This window comes from Colletes gigas, unplaced genomic scaffold (genome assembly GCF_013123115.1).
Source record: "Colletes gigas isolate AHSC1104 unplaced genomic scaffold, ASM1312311v1 Colletes_gigas_Sc00002, whole genome shotgun sequence".
Lineage (NCBI taxonomy): Eukaryota > Metazoa > Arthropoda > Insecta > Hymenoptera > Colletidae > Colletes > Colletes gigas.
In genome coordinates this window covers 1-27,649 of record NW_025106631.1, presented here as the reverse complement: position 1 = coordinate 27,649, position 27,649 = coordinate 1, and the positions used below count along the sequence as shown (strand labels likewise).

The 27,649-nt window shown below is 36.7% G+C and overlaps 2 protein-coding genes and 1 pseudogene across 5 annotated transcripts; all 3 read left to right on the top strand.

Moving 5' to 3' along the window:
- Positions 1–923: 923 nt before the first annotated feature.
- On the top strand, positions 924–4,302 carry LOC122399632 (gephyrin). The gene is made up of 11 exons (XM_043400452.1): positions 924–1,259; positions 1,515–1,666; positions 1,763–1,950; positions 2,043–2,256; positions 2,335–2,613; positions 2,698–2,764; positions 2,824–2,938; positions 3,028–3,303; positions 3,376–3,515; positions 3,594–3,781; positions 3,851–4,302. Exons 1-11 carry the CDS (start codon positions 1,229–1,231, stop codon positions 4,088–4,090), a joined length of 1,890 nt encoding a protein of 629 aa, XP_043256387.1. The 5' UTR covers positions 924–1,228; the 3' UTR covers positions 4,091–4,302.
- Positions 4,303–4,519: 217 nt separating this feature from the next.
- On the top strand, positions 4,520–17,046 carry LOC122398884. Of its 4 annotated transcripts, none has more exons than XM_043399171.1 (12): positions 4,520–4,784; positions 5,638–8,081; positions 8,164–8,297; positions 8,393–8,528; positions 8,655–8,813; positions 9,833–9,971; positions 10,072–10,292; positions 10,665–10,981; positions 11,179–12,609; positions 12,694–12,853; positions 13,105–13,273; positions 13,735–17,046. In XM_043399171.1, the coding sequence occupies exons 2-12, from the start codon at positions 5,777–5,779 to the stop codon at positions 13,919–13,921; spliced, it is 5,358 nt and encodes a 1,785-aa protein (XP_043255106.1). In that variant the 5' UTR covers positions 4,520–4,784; positions 5,638–5,776; the 3' UTR covers positions 13,922–17,046. The 4 variants fall into 4 exon arrangements, with proteins under 4 accessions (XP_043255106.1, XP_043255084.1, XP_043255093.1 ...); XM_043399149.1 differs by having other exon boundaries at positions 10,659–10,981; XM_043399158.1 differs by lacking the exon at positions 4,520–4,784 and adding an exon at positions 4,941–5,049 and having other exon boundaries at positions 10,659–10,981.
- A 4,925-nt stretch (positions 17,047–21,971) lies between these two features.
- LOC122403661 lies at positions 21,972–24,916 on the top strand (annotated as a pseudogene).
- The last annotated feature ends 2,733 nt before the right edge of the window (positions 24,917–27,649 follow it).

Sequence of the window (27,649 nt, the reverse complement as noted above, 5' to 3'; positions counted from 1 at the left end):
GTTCGGTAACTTCGTACTTTATTCTACTGGTCCGAAGGCCGGTTAGAGACGCAATGACATAAGAAAAATCGTAGCGTTTCGAAGTCACCTCCGAGGTCCTCGCCGAAGTCGTTGGCCAAATCCTCCTAGTCCTCCCATAGATCCTCGTAGTCCAATCAGGGTGAAGGACGCATCAGATCCAAGCGGTAGGCCGTCCTTCCGATGCACGCACGCCCCCGCGAATCGGCGTCTAACTTTCCCTCCGTCTTCGGGTGGTGGTGGGAACTCGGTGGAGTCGCGCTTTTCCGTTACACAGCGGGGTGCCCACGTGGGAAGAGAAAGTACCTAGGCTCTGCTCCGAGGATCGAGGGAACAACCCTTGAAGGAAATTTATGACTTCCTTAGCGTCGCCAGCATTTCTGGAGTCGATCGACGCTCCTAAGACTAACAAAAGGACAAGGCCTTTTCAAGAGGTTACGTGACTTACAAGAAACTCGCGATTCGTTTCGGGGTCTGCTAATTGGTGTCCTCTTCCTGTTTTCGAGCTCTACCCAAGATCTTTCCCACGCGTGCCACCAGCATCGCGCATCCTTAACAATATTCTCTCAATCACGCATAACCATCCGCTTTTGAATTTCGCTCCTAATTTACCTATCGATTATTATATTTCTGGGGCTACGTTCGCGTGGTCACGCAACAGTACCAATCGTTACGTTTCATAGGAACAAAGCCCGCGTTTATTTCAAGCGATTTTTAATGTGAAAACGCGGCAACGTGATGATGCCATCCCTGGCGAGTCACGCATGCGCAATAGATTTCGTTCCCCCAATAAATAATGACGGTGTCGCGTCGTCGTATCTAGTTACACGTAAGTACTCGGTGACTCTGACTCTGTGCTGTCGCTGTGTGCTGTCTCTAACACAGTAGTGTGGTTTATGTTGGTATAGAATTATAGTAATATACATATAGCTTTGGCAACATTGAAGAATACAATCTTGTGATCTCTTTGAAAAGTGATCAACTTGACGTTGATTAAATATTTGTATTAAGTTTGTAGTTGTAATAAAATCGTATCATTATATTTCCATGTTAATCGATTTAATTATCATAATATAACAGTTGAAATTATAGACAATTTAATACGTGCTAATTTCAAAAATTGATATTATCTTAATTCCATCGTTATCAGTTGTATAAGTACCAGTACTTACTTACGTTGATACTTGTGTAAAAATACTTTTATAAAATTATGGATAAAATAAGATTTGCAGTACTGATTGGTAAGTATTCCTTCTTTTACACCAAATACGTAAAAATTTAACTGTTGTACTTTGTATTAAACGCTTTTAATTAAATATTGAACGATATGCTTTTAATAAAAACAATCAATTCCTATTCATTATCAGTCGCTTTATCATTATCATTATTATTCAGTAAAATTCATTCGTCATTCTAACAATGATTATTTTAAATCTCTGATAATTTTTTTTTATTATTCATTTTTGGTTAAACTGTATTATAATTTTTGTTCTTAGTTAGCGATAGTTGCTCCAAGAATAAAAATGAGGATAAAAGTGGACCGGAAATAGAAGATTGCATTGATAATGATAAAAATGAAATCGGGCAAATTCTCAAGGGCAAAGTATTCTATAAAAGTATAGTTCCCGATGATCAATATAGAATAAAGGTAAGTATTGGTTTACAGTAACAAATTATCTAGTTGTAAGTATATATGATATTTTAATGAGAGAGCGTTAATGTTTTGTATGTTTGTTGGGTATAGGAAAATTTAATAACTTGGAGCGACAGTAGGCTTGTGGATGTTATTCTTACAGTCGGCGGTACAGGATTTTCCAAGCGGGATGTCACTCCGGAATCAACAAAACAAGTGATTGAAAAAGAAGCTCCTGGTATGGTTATCGCGATGTTAACTTCAAGCTTAAAAATTACTGAAATGGCTGTGCTATCTAGGTACTTTGCGTTAGAAATTCCAAGTAACACGGCAATGTATTTTAAAATAATTATAATTTATTATTAATGATCTTCTAATGGGCGCCATTTAGAGCTACATGCGGCATAAGAGATAAAACGCTAATTATTAATTTACCTGGATCACCAAAAGCTGCAAAGGAATGTTTAGGTGTAATTGCACCTGCTATTCCACATGCGGTTGATTTACTTAGAGACAATAGAAAACAAATAAAAGACACGCACGAAAATGTACAAAATAATTCCGTTAGAAATGTTTCTTCTCACAAATGTGAGAAAAAGACTTTGGTAAGATTCGTTTTTCGTATTATTTTTATAATTTTTTATACCGAAAGCATATAGATATACAAAACCATATTTTGGTAGTTGTGTTTAGGAAATGTAGTCGATCGGTGTAGAGAATCACCATATCCGATGATTTCTGTCGAAGAAGCTTTACAAATGATACATAATAACACAGAACCGTTAAAATTTGAATTGTTAGTAGCCGTGGAAGAAGCTTATGGTAGAATATTGTGTTGTGATTTATATTCCAAATATAACTTACCACCGTTTAGAGCTTCTATTAAAGATGGCTACGCTGTCTTAGCGAGTGATGGAAAAGGCAGTAGGAAAGTTTTAAGCGGAATAAAGGCAGGAGACATCGTAAGTGATATTATTTCATTTTTCGACTTATTTTTAAACGTAGAATTACCCCATGCCCGATCGTACTAATTTATAAATTTATAGGCCACTGCAATTAAACTTCAGCCTGGTACTTGTGTAAGGGTAAATACAGGTGCTCCGATTCCAGATGGTAAGTTAATATACAATATTTACTTAAGTATCGATTAAAGTAATATTATTACATTACAGATGCAACAGGAGTTGTACAAGTTGAAGATACTAAACTATTAGAAGGAACTTTGGATAATACAGAGGAAAAGGAAATTGAAATTTTGACAGAAATAAAACACGGACAAGACATCAGGTAAGTACTTGACTTTTTATGATAGTGCGATATTTAGGGAAAAAAATTTGTTAAAAATACGATGGACTTATTTAAAAATTTATTTCAAGACCCATTGGCTGTGATATCAAGAAAGAAGAATTAATTTTAAAGGCAGGAACAAAACTTGGAGCAGTAGAATTAGGTCTTCTCTCTGCATGTGGTTACACAAAAGTATCAGTTATTGATCTTCCAAAGGTTGGTGTCTTATCCACCGGAGACGAATTACAATGTCCAGGAACAGATTTAATGCCTGGGCACATATACGATAGTAATAAAGTTACTTTATTATCGCTATTAAAAGAAAATGGCCTTGATCCTGTGGACCTGGGTATTGCACAAGACGAGTAAGTATTAATTGGTCATTTCGGAAAGGTAAGAACTAGAGTTATTAACTATGTAATTTGTATATTATACAGGGAGATTATCATGATAAATAAACTTGAGAATGCTTTGAAACAAGTCGATGTTCTTATTACGTCGGGTTCCGTATCAATGGGCGATAGAGATATGTTGAAGCCTATTTTACAACATCATTTTAATGCCACGATACACTTTGGTAATACTATTAAAAAGATCGTAATTTAACACGGCCGGTGACTTTACGCGAAAAAATTAATAATAAACATATGTGTAGGACGCTTGAATATGAAGCCTGGGAAACCAACTACATTTGCAACATGTTTGTTCGAAGGCAAAAAAAAATATTTATTATGCTTGCCAGGTAATCCAGTTTCTGCAACGGTCACTATGCATTTATTTGCATTGCCTCTATTAAAGTTGTTGTGCAAGGACTCTTCCACGCCTACTATTTTAAAGAGCAAAGTATGTCGTATTTTTATTCAATACCGATCGTTAAGTTTCGTAGTATTGAACAATGTATTTTAATGGCAGTTGACGACATCTTATAATTTGGATCCACGTCCGGAATATGCAAGAGCAATTTTAAAATGGAACGATACAGATACTTTGCCGCTGGCTTACAGTACCGGGAACCAAATTAGTAGTAAATTACTTAGCTGCAAAGAGGCAAATGCATTATTAATGTTACCAGGACGTACAGCGAAAATATCTGAAGTACATCAAGGAGATGTAGTGCAAGCAATGTTACTGGGATTAAGAAATTGCACATAATCAAGCGAAAGAAGGATTCCAGTGAAAATAATACATTGTTATAATTGTTCTATGGATTTATATATTTTTCTTAATGCATCTGAAATGTATTTATAAATAATGATTGTTGGAAAATCTATAGTATATATTTTTATATGTTCGTTCAAGTCGGATTATTCGGACAAATTGTATGATTAATATGAGAAAAGTAAACACCATTTATTATTGTTGAACGGTAACGTAATCCTTTTTCTTTCGTTCGAGTTTTGTTGGTTTAAACTCTATCTATACCTCTCCTTTCCGTTCGGTTTCAATTTCGGAACAAGAGACGACGAAAATCTTTATTCGTTCGACGGCGGAGAAGCAATACCATCTAGCGGATGTCTTTGAGAGAACTAAAGAGAAAATTTGCTATTTGGTAACGCGTAAGGAGAGGAGTGGGGGAGCGGCGCGAGGAAGAAAATGGCCGACAAGGCAACGGTAAAAGGGCAGGGACGTCGTGTGAGATACGTGTTTTGGGAGAACGAAATGCAAATGCCGTGTTAGACTTGACGAACCAAAACGGAAAGCATTGGCAAAATAGTCGTGTTGTCGCTATTGTTGGTGGTGTATTTGAGCAAAATATCATCACGCTGGTCAACTGCATTGGTGTATTAATTTATCGTTTAAAAAAGCGTTCGCGGGCCGTACGTAGGAACAAAAGGGCTCGCTAGAGGTAAACATAAATTATGCATAGCTTTACATTTATCTTCTTATCGCTCGATGATATATACATATACATATACATATACATATACATATACATATATATATATATATATATTACGGGATTCTGTGAATTGGTTTATCGAATATATCCGTTTCTTGACTATCGTAATAGTGTGTACGAGCCTGGGAAAATTTCGTACGTGACAAATTCATCGATCAGTAGACTAAGTTTATGTTAGCCACTTGTGGCCATCTACGGATACATTTAAAAGGTATCCTGGTGTCCTTGTCCTTTTAATTTTACCACTTAGAACGCGAACTGTGTATCGTTTCGTGAAAATTCATTGCTCTGAAAATATCGTGGTAATCTGGCATGAAACCTTAAAATATGAGTTTCGGTAATGTATGTTAAATGATGGAAGCAGCGAGATTTAAAGGGATCGATTTGTCAACAAGTCGATGAAAGTGCGCGCACCCGACACACTCGATCGAAATTCTTTTTCATTTGCTCTTCCTTATAAAATTCGTACATGGGAATTATTGGAAACGAGAACATAGAAATGCATCGATTTCACTTATGTTTTTAGTGCACGTAAAATATCGTATTTCGTTCTAAACAACGTCGAAAATTATAAATGTCAGTTGATCGTTACCTTTGGGTTTTCCTTGAAAAAAGAACAAAATACGAATTACTCCGTTGTTAGTGAAATGTTTAATATTTAAAGTAGAAATTGTGGATGGACACAATGGTAGTGCAACTGTTGAGAAAGTACTCCATTTTATATTTATATGTTGTATGCTATTTTTTTCTTTTGTAATAACCATTTAATAACATTAGATTTCTCTTGTATTATTTGCAGATACAGTCAATTCTAGCACAAGTTACAATATTTATTACATTTTATAATGGCAGTGAGGTAGTTTTGATTGTGTGCTCAGGGCTTTAATGAACTTTGAGCATATATTGGTTAAACCGAAAATGTAAAGAAAACAATCATAATGAAGCCACAGAAAAAGGCAATGGTTGCCCGGAAGGCAACCAAAATGCCGACAATTGCTAAAAAACGTCGTTCGTTCTTAGAGAAAGCTATAACCGATGCAAGAAAAGAGAAAAAGCCTAAGAAGCTCGAGATGTTGGAGGATGTAAAAAGGAAGATGGAAACGGATAAGAAAAAATCAGAGAAAGGGGAAGAAAGGAAAAAAGTAGAGGATAAGAAAAAGGTTGAAGATAAACGGAAAGAAAAATCTGAAAAGCCTGACGAAAAGAAGAAATGCGTTAAAGATCATGAAAGAAAGTGGGAGAAAGCAGAGGAGAAAAAATTTGATAAAACGGAAGAAAAAGTCACCGACGAGTGTACTCACGATATTACGGAAAAAAAGAAAGTACAAAAAATAGAAGATAAAACAAAGTCTGAAAAGCAATTTATAGAAAACAAGAAGAAAGTTGAAAAAATGGAAGATAAAAAGAAATGCGGGAAGCTCGACGACGAGAGTGTAAACGATGAAATGCATCTCTCAAACATTACGGTAGTGAATGATTTACACGAAGAAAAGTTAGATATCCTTTGTTCGGTGGAGAAAAAGAAATGTAAAGACGAGAAGAAGAAGGATGTAAAACTGATGAAACCGGACATAAAAGAAAGCATAAAGATATCTGTGATAAAAGATAAAAAATCAGAACGTAAAAAGCTTCTTGAGAAAGGTACAATAAATAGTAAAAGTTCCGTAACGCGAAATACAAAGAATACGAAAACAACATCGATGCAGAAGAAAGGTATTTCTCGAAAAACCGTCTTGGCAAAAAAATCACATTTATCGATAGTTAAGAAACTGGTGGACAAGAACATCAAGCAAAACAAATCGATAAAGGATGAAGATACACCGACTAGCGAGGAAGACGATGCAATGTTAAAAGCAAGAAAGAAAAATATCAATATTTCTAAAACTAAAGTAATGCAAGAGAAGAAACCAAAGTTAAAGAAGCATATGAAAGCTAAGTTGCCTTCGAAGAGTAATAAAATAAGCAGTACGTTAAAGAAAGATGATAAATTTAAAACCCTGGTGGAGAAGGCTATACCTAAAAAGAAAATGGATTCCAAGGAAACAGAAAAATCATTAAACGAGAACAAAAAGATTATAAGTAAAGAAGAATTAAGCGTAGAATCTGAAACGAATAATGTAAAAAGCGAGATAGAGGAAGATAAAGATATTGATAAAAATAGTAAAGAAGAATCGTTGCAGTCAAAATTACAGGATATTAAAAAGTCTGTTAAGAATAGTTCAAAAATTGGTAAAAGAGTAATGAAAAAGAAGGGTGTAAAAGTACAAATGGAGAGCAGCAATCAAATAATTTCCTCCTCCGAGGAAACCGGTGCCGTTGAATCTGGTAAAGAAATAAAGGTTTGCGAAATTAGTCCGAACGATAGCGTTTCTTCTAAACAAGAAGAAGTTGATAGCGAAAATCCAGTCGACGCAAACGTGAAAGACGAAACAGTTAACGGCGAGAACTCGGACGAGGATGCTTTATCGTCAAATTCAGAAAATGAGAGCGACGAGGACGTAAAGAAGAACAAGCAAAAGGAAATTAAGAAGAAGGAAAGAGCCAGTTCGCCGTCCGATGAACGCCTTCGACGAATGAGACTGTTTGGTTTTTGGAGCGGACCGAAACGACACAGGGTGGCTTCGTTGAACGCGTTGGCCAAAGTTCATTGCCTGTACGAGAACGAAACCGGTGGCGTGTACCTTGGTGGATTTTGCAAACCAAAACCTGAAAAGGAGAAACAAAAGAAAGCTAAAGAGGAGAAAGAGGAGCACGTTCGAAAAGAGAAGGAGAAGAAGATCGAGAATAAAGGCGGGGAGGAAAATATTCCGAAAAGGAAACTTCGGAACGTGCCGGGACTGCGCGGAAAGCATTGGGACATGATGGAAAGCTCTTCGTCCTCGTCTTCTTCGGACGATGACTTTGAACGCGAGAAAACTATGGAATACAACAAGAAAAAGATTATCAAACGAAGGAAAAAGAACGAAGAAGTAATGGATTTAAAGGATATGGTGGTTTGCAAAAGAATGGCGAGCCTGAATGCTACTGCGATTCTTGCCGCTTCTTACTCGGACGAAAAGAATCGTTGCGGTAGCAGCTCCGATTCTTCGAGCGAGTCAGAAGTGGAGATTATTAGGAAACGAAAACCAAACGATTCCGATATCGAGAAACGGAAATCGAGACAGAGCTCTGAACAGGACGAAGTTCTAAAACCATCGAATAAACTCGTTATCGTGAATCAGGATACAGACGTTACTATTACTGGTACTGCAAACAGTTGTATTACTTAAACACTCTCGCCTTTCTCTATCTTTAGAATTTATTAAAATGGGAATTTTCTTTTAAGGTGTTTATGTAAATCAAACTCGATCCACTCATCACGAGGGGTTCTGTAGCATCGCTGGTATGCAGTATAGAATAAGTTCAACCAGTCATACTCAAACTGCAGCTACTGCGGTTGCTACGGACCTTCATGAACAGGTGGGTAACTTTTATGATTCGAATAAAATTTCCTTTACAGAATTAACATTTAACAAAAATTTATCGATAAATGTATGTATGTATATATATAATAGCAAAAGTTGGAGCAACCTTGTAAATCATATACACCATTAGGAGCATTATCCTCTATGCAACCACCAGGTAGTCAAGGTAATCATCCAAGCATGTCGCCTCGAAGACATTCTGCATTTTCGGCACCGCATCAACATGGTAAGTTTAGTACAATGCGTAACATAAAAGATAAATATAACAAGTTTTTCAGTCGTCGGAAGGATCCGGGGAAAAAATAGCATTTGATATCGAGTATGTGTCTTAATTCCTTTTTTTTTTTATTAGGGTATTATCAGCCGGCTGGACCACTGATACAGCACCCACCAACTTTACCACCCATTAAAGGGCCTCCGCCAGAACCAACTCCGACGCCCCCCCAAAATTCCGAAGGCTCGGATGATTTAGTTGCAACTTCAACAACTTCTGGGGGAACTAGCAGTACAGGCACGAATAAATTACTAATTTACATCTTATTTTAACTCTTTCGATACGGCGAAAAATATTATCTTGGATCAATATTGTTCTCCAAACAAGCGATACAAGCTGGCTTAATTATATATTAAATTTACTTTATTAAAACAATAACAATAGTAATATCTCGGGAGTTGTCACATCACGCTACATTCAATACTCATATTTACTAAAGAAAACTGCTATTACTAATAAACCAATTCTGCTTACGAGTTCGCGTTTGGAACGAGGAAATTTAAAAGGATTGCGTGATGTTTATCATTTCTTTGCTAAAAAAATCAAAATTCGCGCTGAATAGCGTTATTTGATGATACAGTAGTAGTGGTGTATACATATGTGTTGCACGTAAGCAAATATATGCATGTTATCATCGTACGGTTAGGACGGTGTTAGATAATTCGTAATACGCAACAGCAATACACATATCTACGATGACGCATAGTCCGTTACCTCAGAGGAATCATCGCAAGAAAAAGAACGGACAATTAGTAATCGTTTTTGAAATATCAGTGTTCGTTGATTCACTAAAGGATACAAGAATCCTTTGCATCGGACCATCGTCAATACTTGCTCTCGAACTCTCGTCGTGTAATCGTTGGTGCTTTACCTATGCAAAACATACATAGTGGTAAAGTTTTGCGTCATCTGGATCTTGTAAAATCCAGATCCTTAAATGAAACGTTCTAATTGATCAAATTGGAATAGGACTTTCATACGTCCAATCTACTACGTATCAACGATTCCGTTTTGTTAAAGAGAGCATACACAGTTGGGAGGATCTTTTACCAATGCCATGTGAACAGTTTAAGTTGGTATTTTCTTTAACAATATGTCTAGGTGTTACAAGAAATGTTCATTTTTTTAGGAGATGAATCTCACTAATGCGGTGAATGCGCTGTAGTATCTCATAGTCTTTAAATCTTTAAACTTGGATATTGTTTGGGTTCACTTACCATTATGATTTCATATATGAATTCGATGATTTGTTTCAGGAGGCGGATTCTATAGGGCATATTGTCCTCAATATTACGGTACACCGCCGCAATATTCAGACCTGTGCTATCCACCAGCATATTCTCATCCACATGCTCATCCACCTCCTTACTATAAATATGCACCAACATACAGAAGGTAAAAATAAATTGTGATTTGCATAACGGGTAACTAGGATATTTATTTTTGTCCGTAAAAAGATATATATATATATATATCCATATATATATATTTCCAGGCAATATTATGGATATCAGGAATCTAGCGGAGGTGGCGGTCCTGGTGGTGGTGCCACTGCAGGAGGACCAGCAGTCGTCGATTATCAACCACCCCCGCCACCACCCGGTGAATATCCGCTGCCTCCTTATTACGGTGGATATCCTCCTCCTCCTCCTCCTCCACCACCACCTCCACCTAATCCAGCATATTTGCATTCTCAAGGAAGACCTTTTGTAGATCGTAAGTATGAGAATTTGTATAGTCCCCGGGGGCCACGATATAGCGAGGTCGTAAACTAAACTGTTGAGAGTTGGGACCGATTACTGCTGCGGCACTTAGGGCCGTATGTATACATGACATGTTGCTTGAGGCTGCCTTTCTGTGTCCGTAACTGGACTATCTTGTGACACCTACAGGAGCTTACGACCTCGGTATATCGTGGCCTGCCGGACTATTATGTACATATTATTCGAATCGTTTTCGATTATCTTTTCACGGGCAGTTGTCCAACTGTTAATGTCAAAGTATACCGAAATTCTTACGAGTATGAATTAGTTTTGATGTAAGGCAAGCCTATGGATAAACGTTGAATGATTTCTGTGTTAGATGCAGCCTTCCAGGGTTGCCCATGCCCGATGCAATCTTGTCCAAAAAACGTGGATACTGGGCCCCTTATTGGTAATGGTAAGGGAGCGCCAGTGGTATCGGGGCCCGGTCTGTCATTGCCGCCCAGTGCTTTGGTAGGTCCGCCCTCGCCGGCGAGGGGGCTAGCCGGGCTAGCGCCACCTCACGGTGCCAATGCCTGGGATACGGATCGCGTCCAACTTAACACTCATCGCAACCTGAATCAGAACCAAACTTCTGTCCCTCCGTCTCACAATCTAGTCGGTGGGCATAACCGCCCTCAAAATTCGGATTGCAAGGATAAGGTTTGCATTAAATTTTTTACTTTACTTTTGCAATCATAATAGAGGTATTCCCCTAATAACGCGACATTCAAGTGGAAATGTAGAAATGGATAGATCGCGTAGACGAAGATATCCTAGAACAATAAAAATCGATCGTTAAAGCATCATTGTACGCGTCAGCCTCGATTACAAGTAAATTAATAAAGCGATTTTTCTAGGATGAAAAAGAATCCGCGGAAGATAAGTTAGAAAAGTGTGGGTGTCAGAAACGTGCATGCACGTCGACCTGTGAGGTTAAAATGGAAACTCTTTCGCCCAGCGAAAAGATAACCGTGCCAACGTGCCCAGGCAACAAGTTTCACAGTTTCAAGCTGGAAAATAATAATGTGAAGTGCGAGTCTTGCAGTGTGGAAATGGGGGATAACTTGTCCTGCGTTGCAAATTGTAATGTTAAGTGTGAATCGGATTACAAGTGCGACATAATGAAATGCGAACAGTGTATGAAAGAGGGTCAAATGGCCATTCTGGAGATCGACAAGGATTCTGGTATTTTACTTGACGATAAATTAGACACGGACCCCGATGTTAAAGAGGAGTTGAACGATGTTGTTGTGATCGAGAATGAAAATTGGAAGAAGCCGGATTACGAGCCAACGGTACCGGAAACTATCGAAGAAACCGTAGAGAAAGATAGCGCAGAAAGATCCGACACAGAAGATGAACAACCAAAATGTCAAAAAGTGTCGAAAAGAAAGCTATCCTTGGATAGCTTGTCCGACAGTAGAAAGAAAAGGAAAGTGAGTAAAAGGACACTTTCTGTTGGCTCGTCGCAAGATTTCAGCAACACCGACTGTTCGCCAAAAATTACTATACCAATTTTGTCTCTTATAAAAAAGATCGATGGTAACAACGGCGACGCGTGTATTTCGAAAAAGAAGCAACCCAGGAAAGATGGTCAGAATCAAAAACGGAAAGTGGAGAATCCAACTTGTTGCGAGAACGTAATAAAAAAATCGAAGATTTGTAAGCAGAGTACAAGTAACAATATTCAAAGCTGTTTCAAGCATGCTGCCAGTGATAATTCCATTATGGAAACTATTAATAACGTTATACAGCAAAGTTTGGAAATGACGCAGAAAAAAGACCGGAAGAATAAGAACGCAGAGAAACCGGAGAAAACGAAGAAGGAAGCGAATACGTTGTCTACGGTGAAAAAGGTAACTAAAAAGGTTGATTCGATGAAAGAATTAACGTCGGAGAAATTATCGAAGATAACTACGAAGTGCGGCCTGTCTAAAAGTAAAGCGGACACGCGGACGAAATTAAGGGCACACGATAAAAATAAACCGAAAGGAAAGGGTAAATCGAAAGTGCACGAAACGAAGGTAAAGGATAACGGTAAAAAGCACGATAGTACAACAAAAGCGAAAGCGAAGGATGTTTGCGAGATCGGTAAAAAGCCAGCTTTAATTAAGAAGAAGAGAAAAAGTACGAAAAAGGTGTACGTTAAGAAATCCGCTTCGAAGGTCGAAGAGTGTATAGTAGGCAGTGAGAATTTAATACTGACTAGAAAAACATTTTTAAAACCCAAGTGGAGTAACGGATGGAGTTGGGAGGGTTATCCGTTTGAAGCCAAAGTTTATTTAACGGTAAAAGTGTGACGATTAAATTTTCTCCTGTTACAAGTATGCTACGGGATAGTTTCAATTTATTCGTTGTCGTGTCTTTTACAGAACGAGGAGTCGGCTATACGTCGATGTTACGCGAGCATGAAGCACGAAAGTGGCGACGTTCTAAGACCTCGCGACTGCGTTTTACTAAAGAGTGGTCTACGAAAAGCTGATTTGCCATTCGTAGCAAAAATTGCCGCATTATGGGAAAATCCAGACGATGGTACGTTTCCGCGTACAATACCGCAAATCACGCACGACACGTACCATTCTCAAACGAGAACAAGGCACAGCACAGCGTGTTTACATCCCCCCACTCTTGGTTGCAGTCCGTTGACTCCACAGGCATTGGTCGAAAACGGTGACAGCCAATCAGCGGACTGCAGCAACAGTGTGGATTTAAACACGTTCTGCTGTGCCCCTTGCCTTCTTCTCGCGGAGAAGCATAATATAGCATAAACTTTTCTTCCATAGGCGAAATGATGTTTTCCCTATTGTGGTACTATAGACCAGAACATACCGAGCAAGGTAGAACTCAATACGATACCGAAGACGAAGTGTTCGCTTCACGGCATCGAGATGCAAACAGTGTTGCTTGTATAGAAGATAAATGTTATATTTTAACATTCAATGAATACTGTCGGTGAGTTGATGTTTTTTTGTTTTATTTTACATATACGGGAATAAATACAAATTTTAAATATCTATCGGTATTACGAAGGTAGCTTGAATAAAATGACCGATAAAAGGGTCATTGTCCTAAATGTCCAGAATCGACTTTTGTCTCCATGAAATATGCCGTTACACACCGGACTATAGTCGATGCTGTTATTATTACAATTATTCCAATCTGAAATTGTCATTTACCAAATGAGTTTCAGTCAGGCAAACTTGAAATATCTCGAGAATAAACAGTTTAAAAGACGGATAGGAGTAAAATGATTATCTCATTAAGAGAGCCGTTCTTATGTTTTCGTCATATAAAATAATAATAAATGTTAATAATGTGCGGGTTTTACTATTCCTAAAAAAAATGTTAGATCTGAGATAACTAAATGTCGTAATATACATACATATGTATATGAATGTTAATACAATTTGCAGGTATCGTAAAAATTTACGGAGAATCGAGGAGGGATTAGAGAGTCCCGGTTTAATAGTTCCACCGGGAGATCAAATATATCCACGAGAAAATCGACAGCCTCCGATACCAGTGCCCTCGGACATGGTCCTGTTTTGTCGACGCGTTTACGATTATCGTGGTAAAAAACTTGTTAAGAATCCTGGATGACTCGATTTTTTATAAAACGCTTTGAACAGGAACCAATGGAATGCACAAAGTTTGCAGTAAAAATTGAAACTGGACGTAGGTCTCCCTTCAAGCGTAATTGCATCGATTGATTTACATTTTAAAAGACGACGGATTTAGATTAATTTTCGATGAATTTTAAAGCTTTGGGGTACACGCGTAAATATATGGATTTTTTATAGACATAGGTATACTTTTGTTAATGGTAAACGATTGCATCGGGAATTCACACATTTTTTTTTATTTCTACGTTGACTATTATGTATACATCGCGTATTAGATTTGTTGGAATGATCTATTCTATCGCATGCGGATGTCCTATGTTTTAAGAGGGCAAGAAAAACACTAGATTCGTGGAGTATAGTAATGCAGAAATTTGAATTTCAACTTTCGTAAAAGAGAAAGGAACGATAACGAACGAATAATACACACACACACACACACACACACACACACACACACACACACACACACACACACATATATATACTGTTTTAAAGTTATAAGATAGGCAAATGCTTTTTAACCCGTTTTCTACGTTTCCAATTTACGATACGATAGAAATTTTAACGAATCGTTTGATCAATTTCGATGATTAGTATTTTGTTGAAGCATGTATCTCCGAGTCGATGCAATGAAAATAGTATGAAAATATGCCGCTCGATAGCAACGTGGCACGGGAGGTTTTCAAATAAGTTATCGAGAAACGGTTGTTTCTTGCAAGCTCCTCGATAAAAAGTTCGTTTCTATAGAGGGCTCTGTATTCGTCTATCGAACGACAAACGACACGACACGATCGCCGTTTTGTCAATACGGGTTATTTTATCGCGAGCGCAACACGTTTTTAGGGAGATAATAGAATTTGACAATTTTATAGAGAGAATCATATTTTTTGTGAGATAGTATTTATAACAGTGAAATGAGTATTTTTCACATTGGAGATACGAATACGTACATGGTATGTATCTCGGCGCCCTCCTTGGAGGAGACCTTCGAACAGTTTCAAGGTAGAAATCAAACGCCTGGGGTACTTGACCATTTAGCAAAAAAATAGTAAATGTATGCGATGTGTTGTACGGGACAAGACAAGAAGCGGAAGCTAGGCGAATTCGGTTCTAACATGAAGGAACACTTCCATTGTCTTGCGATGGTTCACAAAACCCATACACATGCGTTATTTTAATATGCGTAACGTAACGTAAGTTTCATTTTTAAAACGAGAACCGTCGATAGCGGAGCATCGCGAAATGGAATTGATTGGATTTGGAAATTTTACTGGAGACGACGGTAGGCTTCGCGTACTCGAAACACAGTTACACAAGACTTTATCGGAGATCGAGAAAAAAGAAAAAAAAATTCTAATTCGAATTTTATCCAAACTGCCATATCACGGAATATATTTAATCGTTTCTTTCGTTGTAAATTTATAAATGTTAAGTTAATGTTCATACGCTTCTGAACAAAGTCAGACCTTTACCGAGTACGTTGAATCGTTGAGAAAAAAAAAAAAATCATACGATTAATAGATCTATTTATAATGATAATTTATATTCGTTCGCTGCGTAGTACGGAATCGTCTGTTTTCTTCTACGTTTTTTAAATGAAAGAGAAAGCAAAAAATAATAATGAAATTATAGTTTTTCTTATTGCGACGTGGAAATCGCAAACAAAAAAAAAAAATGTTATTTTTAGAAACATTTACGTTCTGACCCGTCACAATTTGTACATCTCTTGTAACGAACATTTATTGCTTTATTTAACTTGAAAATCACGTTCCCTAATTATTAGGGATGAAAAAAAACGTGGTTATATGATAATCCCTTATATCTTCATTATTTGGAGTCACATGTTATTCATTAGCGTATAGTTAATGTATCGCATCGTAGTATGCCAAAACGTATTCGTGAATTACGAGAAACCCTTACGTTAGCCAATAACTATAATTATATTACACGAGAGTTTATAATAATGAGTAGAAATCTTAGGATGTAATTATTTTTACTGAAATTCCAAATAAGCATAACGTCGACGTATATTTTTGATTATTTGTTGAGTGGCGGGTGTTTTGTTAGAAATTATATTATTTAAAATTAATATATTGATGATACGATTATTATTTAATATCTAATATATTGGATATAGATACTAAGTTATTTCCGATAGAACGAAAATATTATATGTAGTATAGATAGGGGAAGGGGAGAGCGCCCGTGATTGTTCCTGTCTGTGTATGCGTGTGTGCGATGCGAAAATAATCTAGTGGCAAACACATTGAGAAAAACAGAGAAACAATTGAAAATACAAAATGACAAGGGAATACGTTTAAAGAAAAAAAAACCTGTAATACCAAAACATTTTATTTTCTTTTCTTTTTCTCATTTTTTAAAATGCTTTCTTGACGATTTAATATATATTATATTTATTAATTTATCTATAACGAACAACGGACATGCCGTGTGAGAATCGTGTTAGTATTATACGCGGAAGTATCGCGTCGTTCCACGAGAAGAAGGCACAGCGCGGTTTCCATCCCCACTGTTGCTGCAGTCCGCTGATCAGTCCGGCTATCACCGATCTTCGTCAACCGTTTTCGACCAATGCCCCTGTGAGTCGGCGGACTGCAACAGAAGCGGGGATGTAAATACGCTGTGCCTTGTTCTCGTGGAAGGACGATATCGTCGTGCGCCGTGTTGTCGAAACAAGAGAGGAAAAAGAAAAGAGAGAAAGAAGATAATGCATGCCCGTGTTTCCGTTGTCGCGTGTTATCGGTGACGAGAACAAGCCTAAATAGAGTCGATCGCAGAAACGATAATGAAAAAAACGCGGCGTATGTAGATACGGCACACACACCATTCTTGCGATCTTTTACGAATAGTTTTTTATTAATTTTTATCGCGTCGCGTGCCGATGCATTTTATCAAGGTAAACGAAATTATTCACGAGGCGAGCCACGAGAGACGCGTAGATATTCGAGTGTGATTTGCGTGTAATTCTAAGGGAAAACGAGGGCGAATGGCTTTTCTCCGTAGCGCAAAAAAGAGATAAAAAATTTCCGAAATACACTTTAACGATGGTAAATATGGGAACATTGCACAAAGAGAGAGAGAGAGAGAGAGAGAGAGAGAGAACGAAAAAGAAGAAAAAAATACACACACACACACAAACAAACACACACATTGCATATCCTCTGTTCATTCTATGTAGCCGATTGAATTTTCATCGAGCGTATTCAAAAATTTAACGGTTTAAGACTGTAGGCGTTACGATTCGTGCGTGCGTGGCTCGCGGAGCTGTCGTATTCGCTTCAATAAAAAAAGAAAAGAAACAAAAAAAAAAAAAAAGAATAGAACTTCCAGTTCGCGAACGATTAACCCGATGGACTTTCATTGCGCGAGGCTAGTTGAATTTTAACGACGACGCTTCGCGCAGATTTCTGCGCGACCGAGAACAGAGATGCTCGACCGTCTGCTGATGATGAGAATTGCCTTCGTTATCTTAAGCTTTTTGTGAGATTTGTATTCCGTAAACGTGTATGCCTTTCATGTTTTTCAGTATTGTAAAGCTCGTGTTTCGTTACAGAATGAGTCTCAGCCGAGGGTCATTGAACAGAGCCCATTCACACGATACAGTTTTTGTTGTTGTTTTCTTACTGATAATTTCGTTTTCACGCCTGTACATACAGCGAAGACCAAATTCAATCAATATTCTTTATTTAACGGGTTGATTCCCCTTTGTATACGTTTTAAAAGTAAGGAAATTTAATGATGGATTAATATAGGACTAACTTGTTTCAAAAAGCTAAAGTATGGTGAAAAAGAAATCCAACTGTTCACAAAACTTATTAGAATTTCAAAAGTTTCTGTATAGTTGAAATACTTTTTTTTAGTAAACTGAATATACATATTTCAGAATTTAAATAGAATTCTTTCATGTTCGATGCTTGCGTTTACTGTTGCATCTAAAGAAATATGTCTGCTTTAGTTTGCAGCGAATGCTTATAAAGAAAATACAATGTTATATCGAATGCAAGTTATCTTTACCCCTCTAGTAAAAGTAAATAGATGTTAAATGGTAGTTGTAGTATTAAATACCATTGTTCTTAAACTAGTTCTCATAACTAGTGTAATGTAAACGGTGGGGACTGCCCTGTAACTGTTTTTAGTATTATGCATAGATTTTGTATGAGGTTTAGATGTGAAAAAGTCCAGAACCTGAAATGAACGCGTGAGAATAGTGCAGATAGTTATGAACATTGTTTCACATATTACCGAATCCATCTATCTTTGAAAACCGTATCGTGCGAACGGGCTAACAAATGTAACAGAAACTTACCGATTGAGTAACATCCAGGAATTCTTACCGTTTTTAAGTGTATCGTATTTCTATTCGTTTTATGGTACTCTTGGGTAAAATGTCGTCGACAATTTTGGTGCCGATCAGTATCAGATCGGTTTCTTTTCTTTTCTTTTTTTTTTTATGTCATACAATGTTTCGCAGTATTTTCATTTATACTTGTTGTATTTATCGATTCGCTTCGACACATATACATATATTCGTGGCATATGTATACATATTCGTGGCATACGCGGAAGATAGATATCCGGTGAAATAATTAATTTCAATTAATTCGTGTACATACATTGAACGGTAAAATCGAAATTGAATATTATTTAACAGCGTGTAAAATAGTCCGAACAATCGTTTCAAAGAAATTTTAATGGACGATAGAAAAATATATTTAAAAAAAAGAAATTGTTGTTCGGATTACTTTTTACGCCATTTCAATTTTATTCAGCTTGTAGATTACCAACGTGTTGATGACCGATCGGTTAAACTGCGGTTAACATTTTGCATGCATACAGGGTGTTTCATCAGTTGTAAATTAGTTGATTATTGGAAATTTGATAGGTAACATTATATTTGAATGTTATTTCATGTTGAACGTATTATTACTTGCTGCAGAAATCGTTCGACAGTTTATTAATCTTTTCAATTATTCAAAATTCATTGGAAATATACATTTTGTGATTTACCTGATTGCATTATTTGGAATTGGTAAATATTATACAGAAATTATTGGATTTGTTGTAAGATATGATCTTATATCATTCTCCTTTTCCAGCCTTACGCATGTAATTTTTACAATTTTTGCACTATAAATGAACCCTTTTGCAAGTCAAGTTTTTTTACAAATTTGGTTTTTAAGCCGCCGTAATAAAAATAAAATTCGATGTAAAGTTATTATTATTCCGAAATAAAAATTGTATCGTACGTATTATAAAAGTCACAGAAAACGACAAAATGACGTATTACTTCACTTTTCGGTCGCCCACAAGGTGAATTTCGGATCAACTTTTGTTATTAATAAAGTATTACTACGTGACTTGAAAACATTTCATTATTTTTTTCTCTTTTTACCGTATAACATTTAGTTAATATGTTTTGTACTGCTTGAACGTTCTAACAACGTAATGCACTTTTACAACTAAGAGAGGCTGCAAAACTTGAAACGTTATTATAACAACAACAATTATCATCGTGTTGCTACGAAGCCTGCGATTATCAATTTATAAGCTGTGAAGCACTCTGTATATCTCAATATTTCCGTTGTCTATTGTTTGTAAAAGAAATCGGCTGGGGCCAGAATTAAAACGAAAAAAAAGAAATTCTACGAAAATAACCAGCAACACTATTTTTATTACCGTTACTGAAATAATTGTTGTAACCAACTACTTCCAGTCGTCAACACAAATTTGTTAGGAAACATTTAACGGTCGAATAATGACGAGCGTTTCGCTGCTTTATTCGCGATGAGTTAAACAAGGAAAAGAAAATGAAAGAAAAATCCGAAAAATGTGTAGACGCTTAATTTAATTGTAAAAATATTTTTCAATATTTATTACACTTGGCTTGATAAGTACTAGTCAAAGAGTTAAATATAAACTAAGAAATTACCGAAGATTTGTTTACGTAAGTTTCAATGCATTCTGTTAATGTTAAAAGTATGAATGTGGATAATTTATATTAACTACACGTAGAAGGTAAGTACACTTTGTCTTTATTTTATGTAGCTGGATGCACTTTTTCTTAATGCGGTTAACATTGGTATGCGATTTTTTAAAATTGCCTCCTACAGTTTTGCAGATTTTGATGATTTACATCTTGCGCGCACATCCATTATGGTAGTAGCCGTTCCAACTTTGATTTTAATGAAGCACTGTAGGCTCGCACTACTTCTAGTCGGGAAAATCGGGAAAAATACAAGAATACCAATTTGTTGATGGAGGCTTCGTTAAGAAATTATTAACGTTTAAAGTTCCGCCCGTACTGAATTTTTTTCTCCGAAATGTCCAAGATTTCGGGGGAACGTGTAATGACCAAAAATGATTGTAATCGACCCATGCAACCGAAAATAATTTTTTCAGAATGGTTTGAAATTTTTTAATTTTGTTGAAAAATTTCACACATTCTCGAATTTTTTTCTCAAAAGTGCGTAGGATTTCGGGGGTATATATATTGACCAAAAATGATTGAAATTGACTCCCGCAACTGAAAATAATTTGTTTTGAACGATTTGAAATTTTTTTTTTTCGCCGGAAAAATGAGGCAGCTACCTACCCCCTGTCGATTTTTTATAGAAATTCGTTTTTCATTTTTAACAAATTTGTTTGAGGCGCTACGGAAAGTTTGTCTAATACTTTTTTGTAGGTACCTATGAGCTCTACTTCAGAAAAAAGTTTCATTGAAATATATTCACTATTGTAGGAATTATGGCTGTTTGAAGATTGGACAATTTTTATGGGGTTTTTCTCATTTTGCGGGGTCAAGGATCAACTTTTTGCATATTTTTGTCATTTCTACATATTATTCACTGAAATACGCGTAGTTTGTTTTTTTAAACATTAAAATCGTCCAATCCGTTCAGGAGTTATGACGTTTTAAAGATACGCATGAAATTCTGGCCTCGCATTAGATTTTCGATTAGGAATTTTTTTCTCGAAAATGGTTAGGATTTCGAGGGTATATCTATTCACCAAAAATGATTGTAATTGGCCCCCGCAATCGAAAATAATTTTTTCCTGGAGGATTTGAAATTTTTTAATTTAATTTTTTAATAACTTTTTAACGAAGGCTCAATCAAGAAATTGATATTATTTTTATTTTAGACCACGAAAATTCACAAGGTGAAAGCACACACGAGGTATACGAGTTAAATCTTAAACCTTACAGACTCGAGACTCCCCGATGATATTTTAACTAAGAAAAAAAAGAAAAGAAAATTTTGTTTACTGGGCGTAAAGACGCGCGTTCGTGTATCTATATTATATTATAGTACGTGGAGTCTACAGCACAAAATGAATATTGTAATGTGCTCCGAAACGGCAAAAAGACGAGCAGTGTGCATCCGCTCAGGCGCCGCTCGTCTTTCGCTAGGTACGGTCCTGAAGAATATCGCGACAATTTGCTCGCACGCATGTGCGAGTGTGCGCGCTGCACCGCGTCACAGCTCCAGATCGATGATTGGTCGATGCGTCGCCTCCCATGCTCGCCACCAGAGGAAACGGAAAAAGATCTCACAAGCGATCGAGCGAGCCTTGCCGATTAATTTGCTTTAAACTTCCAATGCGTTATTAATATTGTAGGGAGCAGGAGTAACTCCATAGTTACTCCCGCAGATGCCGCGATTGGCGCCGATGCCAACCGTTGAGAGAGGCCGGGATGCTATAGGGAATTTGTCCCTAGGTACTCCCTGGGGCCTCGAGAGACAAGGGGGGAGCAGGAGGTCTTCCCCGAGCAAGCATGAGAGACGGTCCAATAATATTATGTGTTTCGATGTATTCATGTATCACTGTTACGTTAATGATTTCAGTTAGTGCATCATTAAAGAATACCCGTGTAAGCCGAGGTAAGATTTTTGGAATTAAATTTATTTTTAAACAGAATTTAGTGATTCGAAGGAATGGTTTCTACCATAAAATGCTCATAAAAGCTGTTAAATTTCTTTATCGATTTACCCCATGTATAATGTTTATCGAAGAATCCACCAAACTTTTTGATACAATCCGAGTTACGAACGTACGCGACGCCGAGGGTGGTATCGCCATCAGAAGAATCTTTCGAGGAAAGGTAAACTTAAATAAAGTGCGAATAGAAAATGTTAATACTAATTAGAAAAATGATCGCTTATTACTCTTACGCGATAGAAGATTATTAATTGTTCCGAACATATGTATTTTAGAGAAAGTCCCATCGATCATTTACAGCAAGAAAATAGTCGCCAGAGACAAGAATCGCATCGTCTACCGATGGATCATCAACGAATCACGGAAGAGCTTCAGAGTCGTGTCATGCAACTTGAATCGGGTTTGCTTATTAAGGTAAAAACGTTTTAATTAATCATTAACATTATGGTTTACAAAAACAGTCTATGTAACAAGTTGTTTTTATTTTTTAGGGCAATGAAATTGAAGAAGAAAAACAGGTAAATCAGGACTCTCTTAAACAAAAAGCAGACACGATGGCGAAAGTTGATGAAAGCGAAGGTTGGTGCATACATACGTGTACATTTATATCGCAATCTAATATAACTTCTCTGTTATGTTTTTGTAGAAAAGTATAAAGTTTTGGAAGAGAAATTTGAGAAATTGAAAGATGTATATGCAAAATTAAGAGAAGAACATATCAGTTTAATCAGGAAGGTAGGAATATTGTTAGGTGTATCCTCGTATGTAACAGAAAGCCGAAGTGGAGAAGCAAATTGGGTTATTAAAAATGTGAGAAGAAAATTCGGAACGTCGAACCGTTTTTAGCGGAACGCCGACTGGACGAGTTAATAGAAGGTGAAGATATAACTGAACAGGAAGCTCGAAAAGCTATCGAAGGACAAGAGGATTTGGACGATATAAAAGAAGAAGTAAATACCACGAAAGGTGAAAATTTGGTTAATACCTTTCTTTTACTAGATTTACGGTTATATTTTATTTTTATTTCGTTCCGGTAAAAGTGTAATATTTTAGGCGTTGATTGGCAAAAATGATTTTACAACTTGTAAAAAAACGGCTTTAGGGTCAAAATAGACCCGCAGAACAGGGTCAAAACAGACCCACAGAAAAGGGTCAAAACAGACCCACCGAAAAGGGTCAAAACAGACCCGTAGAAAGGGGTCAAAACAGACCCGCAGAACAGGGTCAAAACAGACCCGCAGAACAGGGTCAAAACAGACCCGTAGAATAGAATAGACCCGCAGAACAGGGTCAAAACAGACCCGTAGAAAAGGGTCAAAACAGACCCGTAGAATAGAATAGACCCGCAGAACAGGGTCAAAACAGACCCGTAGAAAAGGGTCAAAACAGACCCGTAGAATAGAATAGACCCGCAGAACAGGGTCAAAACAGACCCGTAGAAAAGGGTCAAAACAGACCCGTAGAATAGAATAGACCCGCAGAACAGGGTCAAAACAGACCCGCAGAACAGGGTCAAAACAGACCCGTAGAAAAGGGTCAAAATAGACCCGAGACTAAATAACTACTTCCTGATTTCTTATCTATTTTTATTTCGTTCCGGTAAGAGTGTAATATTTTAGGCGTTGATTGGGAAAAATGATTTTCTAACTTGTAAAAAAACGGCTTTAGAAGGCGATCTACATGATTTATTAGCTGAGAAAGAAGAATTAGATTTAAAGATGGAAAAATTGGAAGTTGAAGGTGAACGGTGCCGTAATGAAAGGAATATGCATGCCGATACCATGTTGTATGAATTATTGCGTAAGTATTTTAATAAAATGGTGAATGGTTTATGTTGATATCTCTGATAGAAAGGTGTATTTTTATTTCAGTAAATTGCATCTCCGAAGCAGAAGATATTATCGAATATTCATTAAATGGTATCGATAATCCAGCGATGTCAGACCTAACTTGTACTCCTCAATACTCATTAAAAGTGCAATACACGTTGCATATGTTTTGGGTCTTTATTTAATACATGGAAAATCTACATGAAACACATCTATTGATATTGCATCGGGCGATAGTAAGTTACGAAAGTTAAAAAATGTAGAAAAAAAAAAATGAAGAAAGTCATATATATTATTTTGAATTTTATCGTGTTGTAGAATCGACCGACGAATGTAAACAGTTGGGAGTTGGAAGTTTGGTAGAGGCAGAGTTGTTAAGTATGGATAAAGCAATAGAAGAAGCTGGTAATCGAATACAGGTAATCGCATATTACATTTTAGTGTAATATATAAATTGTTTTTATACATGGTTATCACATATTTTATGATCAGGACATGGTGGAGAAATCTCGCGCTGGTGATTCCGGGTTAAAATTAGAAGTGAACGGAAAAATGTTAGATTCATGTACAGAATTAATGGAAGAAGGAAAGGTACGTCCCTTATTTTGACCGTTAATATTTAATTTATGAATATTAAATATGGAAAGAGATTTTGAATCGTAGGGCACAGCCTCTGGAACCGAATTCTAGAAACGTAACCAACAATGGTCCGAAGGGCTGATATCAGCAGCGAAGGCGGTTGCATTTGGTGGTAATCTTTTATTGTAAGTGTAGAGGATTTATTTCGGTTTTTGTTTGTTATTAAACCGTAAAATTTGTTTACGCGTGTAGAGAAGCAGAGTAAAAGCAAATAGAAATAGGAATAACTTGGCTGCACTCTCAGAGGCATCGAGAGACGTAACACAAGCAACTGGAAGTGTTGTTGCAATTGCTAAAAACTGTGGCCATCTTGTGGAAGAGAATGGTAATTGTAGTTACTACTCGTTATGCACTATTTGGATAACGATGATAAAGAAAATAAGCGTTAAAGTTGTTAAGTATTAGAAAGAGTGAATATTTTGAACGATTTACAGATGGAGGCACAAGTTGATGTTTTGGAATCGGAAGAAGCTTTGGAGACTGAAAGATTACGTTTAGCTGCTTTACGCCGCTATCATTATCAACTGGAAGGTGAAGAAGAATGATCGGTACGTATTACCGAAGAATATTAAATAATACACTTTTGAAATAATTCGATTGAAATTAAGAATCAAAAGAAATGACAATGTTTCATCGACATGAAGCAGTATGGAAGAAAATGTTTAGAAATGGAAAGTAAAGAGATTCCATTATAAAATAATATATTACGAGAACAGATTTATTTAGGTTGTCCAAAATGTATTATTGTAATCGAATGGCTACACAAAAGTTACCGTTGAAAATGTAACTGTACCTTTTCTTTAAATGGAAACCTAGAAATATAGTTTCTTATGTTGTACATAAAAGTACCAACATACTTATGCCCTGAACTTATTCGTTAGGAAGTTATCGAAGATAAATGAACTTGTAAAGTTGCAGTAAGAACGTATGGTTGAGTTATTAGAAAAGTAATGAAATAATGTGGTTTTTCATAAATCAGAATATACATTTGTCCTTTGTTTAAAGTGTATCCTCATCTGGGAAAAGTAGTTGTTATGTAATCGAGCTATCATTTATTTGCTGAAATCGAGAGACAAGTCAGGAAAAAATGAGATCTTTAAACGTTGAAATTCGCAAGTTGCACCTTTTTTTTGTTTTTTATTATCATAGTCATATCAGTATTGTAGTAAAGTAGCGATACATGCATATGTATCGGAAGTTATGAGACGATTTAACTAGTAGATATATGTGGCGTCACCTCACCTCCCATGCTCGCCACCAGAGGGCCACCAGATGGGTCGCGCTCTCACAAGTGTTCGAGCGAGCCTCCGTTAGTATATATACACTCGGCGAACGACTTTCTATCCGGGCGTCGGGCTACGGGCGTCGGTTAGGTCGTGGGGGTTTTGTCGCGGGGGTTAGGTCCGAGCTTACGTTGGGGGGGGTTTCGTCGCGGTTAGGTCGCGGATAGGGGCGTGTATAGGTCGCGGGATAGGGTCCCCGGTGTAGCAACGCAACCTTCGATCTCTGGAGTCCAGGCTCCGGGTGTTAGAATTGATCCGGAGAGGGCTACAGAGATCGAAGGTCCGGTGTTAAACCGGCTCGGTGGGGGGAGGGGGCGTAGCTCGTGCGATATTTCGCCTGACCTTGAAATATCAGTCGTTCTCAAAGTACTTGAAATTAAAATTAAAATTTTCTAATTTTTTTTTTTTCATAATAATTCGAATAATGCCGCGTGACAGACAGTGAAATATAAGAGTGATCGTAAATTTAAAAGAAAAGAATCGTGAAAAGTATGGCATAATGGTGGCATCGTATAATAAATGTAATAAATAAATGAAATGCTAAAAGGCCATGTGCGTAGGTGAAGATCAATGAAACCAGAAATACAGAAATAAATACAGATGAATTATAATTTAAGGGGCCTTTCTATCTTTAAAATAGTCTCGAAAATATGTGATAACTAAAAAACTATTCAAGATATTACAGTATCTTTTTCTTTCAACAAAAAAGCAAATATGAAAATATTCAGTATTTTTTCGTAAAATAGCTGCCATGAAAAGATCGTAGTTCATGCTAACCACACTCATCTATAGAATATCGTTTTAGGATTTCGAATATATCACGTACGCAGTCGGGTGCCGTTCGTAAAATTGATGATCGACATAAATGTATCTACACAATCCGGAATTAATCGCAAAAAAAATCACAAAGAAACATGTATTTTCCATGGTAGAGGGGCCCCTTAACGAGTGAATAGGAGACAGATAGATAAAAAATAGTAACCAAAGGTAAAATAAAATTTAAATGAAATAAAGGATTTTAAACAGATGGGGATAACATGGAAGTTGAAATAGTAGAAATTATGAAAAAACCGGTAAAAAGTAGTGTACAATAATCTAAAACTGGTAGATGGAAATGCTAATGGACCCGTAAATAAAATAAAATACAAATATAATTAAAAGCAAAGTAGTATAAATAAAAGTAAAGTAAAAGTAATAATTAAATAGCCATCTTACAGAATACATTGTAATTGTTTTTATCGTCGGAGCAGTAACAGTAAAAGTTGTGGCGGCCAAAGCACCTTTGATGAAACTTTGTACATAATCGACACGTATTTTTTTTTATAACTCGAGTTTAACGGGTTCTAACTTTAATGAAGCACTGTAGGCTTGCACTACTTTTAGAGGACAACATCGGGAAAAATACAAGAATACCAATTCGTAAAAAAGTTATTAAAAAATTTCAAATCCTTCAGGAAAAAATTATTTTCAGTTGCGGGAGTCAATTTCAATCATTTCTGCTCAATATATATACCCCCGAAATCCTACGCGCTTTTGAGAAAAAAATTCGAGAATGTGTGAAATTTTTCAACAAAATTAAAAAATTTCAAATCGTTCAAAAAAAATTATTTTCGAATACGGGGGGCAATTACAATCATATTTGGTGAATAGACATGCCCCCGAAATCTTGGCCGTTTCGGAGAAAAAAATTCGTACGGCCGGAACTTTAAACGTTAATAATTTCTTAACGAAGCCTCCATCAACAAATTGGTATTCTTGTATTTTTCCCGATTTTGTCCTCTAGAAGTAGTGCAAGCCTACAGTGGTTCATTAAAATGAAAGTTAGAACAGGGTCAAAACAGACCCGCAGAACAGGGTCAAAAAAGACCCGTAGAGGCGGGTCGAAATAGACCCTTACAACCGGGTCAAAATAGACCCGTAGGCAGCATAGATCAGTGCCTGTCTGTAGTGGTAGCATATACATATGACGGTTATGGTTCTTCTTATAGAATAGAA

Bases quoted from the DNA above. Each gene is read 5' to 3' on its own strand.
- LOC122398884 (XM_043399149.1), top strand. From the start codon at position 5,777: ATGAAGCCACAGAAAAAGGCAATGGTTGCCCGGAAGGCAACCAAAATG. The intron at 8,082-8,163 runs GTACTGCAAACA...TTTTCTTTTAAG, and splicing joins TACAGACGTTACTATTACTG to GTGTTTATGTAAATCAAACT. The intron at 9,972-10,071 runs GTAAAAATAAAT...ATATATTTCCAG, and splicing joins TATGCACCAACATACAGAAG to GCAATATTATGGATATCAGG.
- LOC122399632 (XM_043400452.1), top strand. From the start codon at position 1,229: ATGGATAAAATAAGATTTGCAGTACTGATTG. The intron at 2,614-2,697 runs GTAAGTGATATT...ATAAATTTATAG, and splicing joins GAATAAAGGCAGGAGACATC to GCCACTGCAATTAAACTTCA. The intron at 2,765-2,823 runs GTAAGTTAATAT...ATTACATTACAG, and splicing joins AGGTGCTCCGATTCCAGATG to ATGCAACAGGAGTTGTACAA.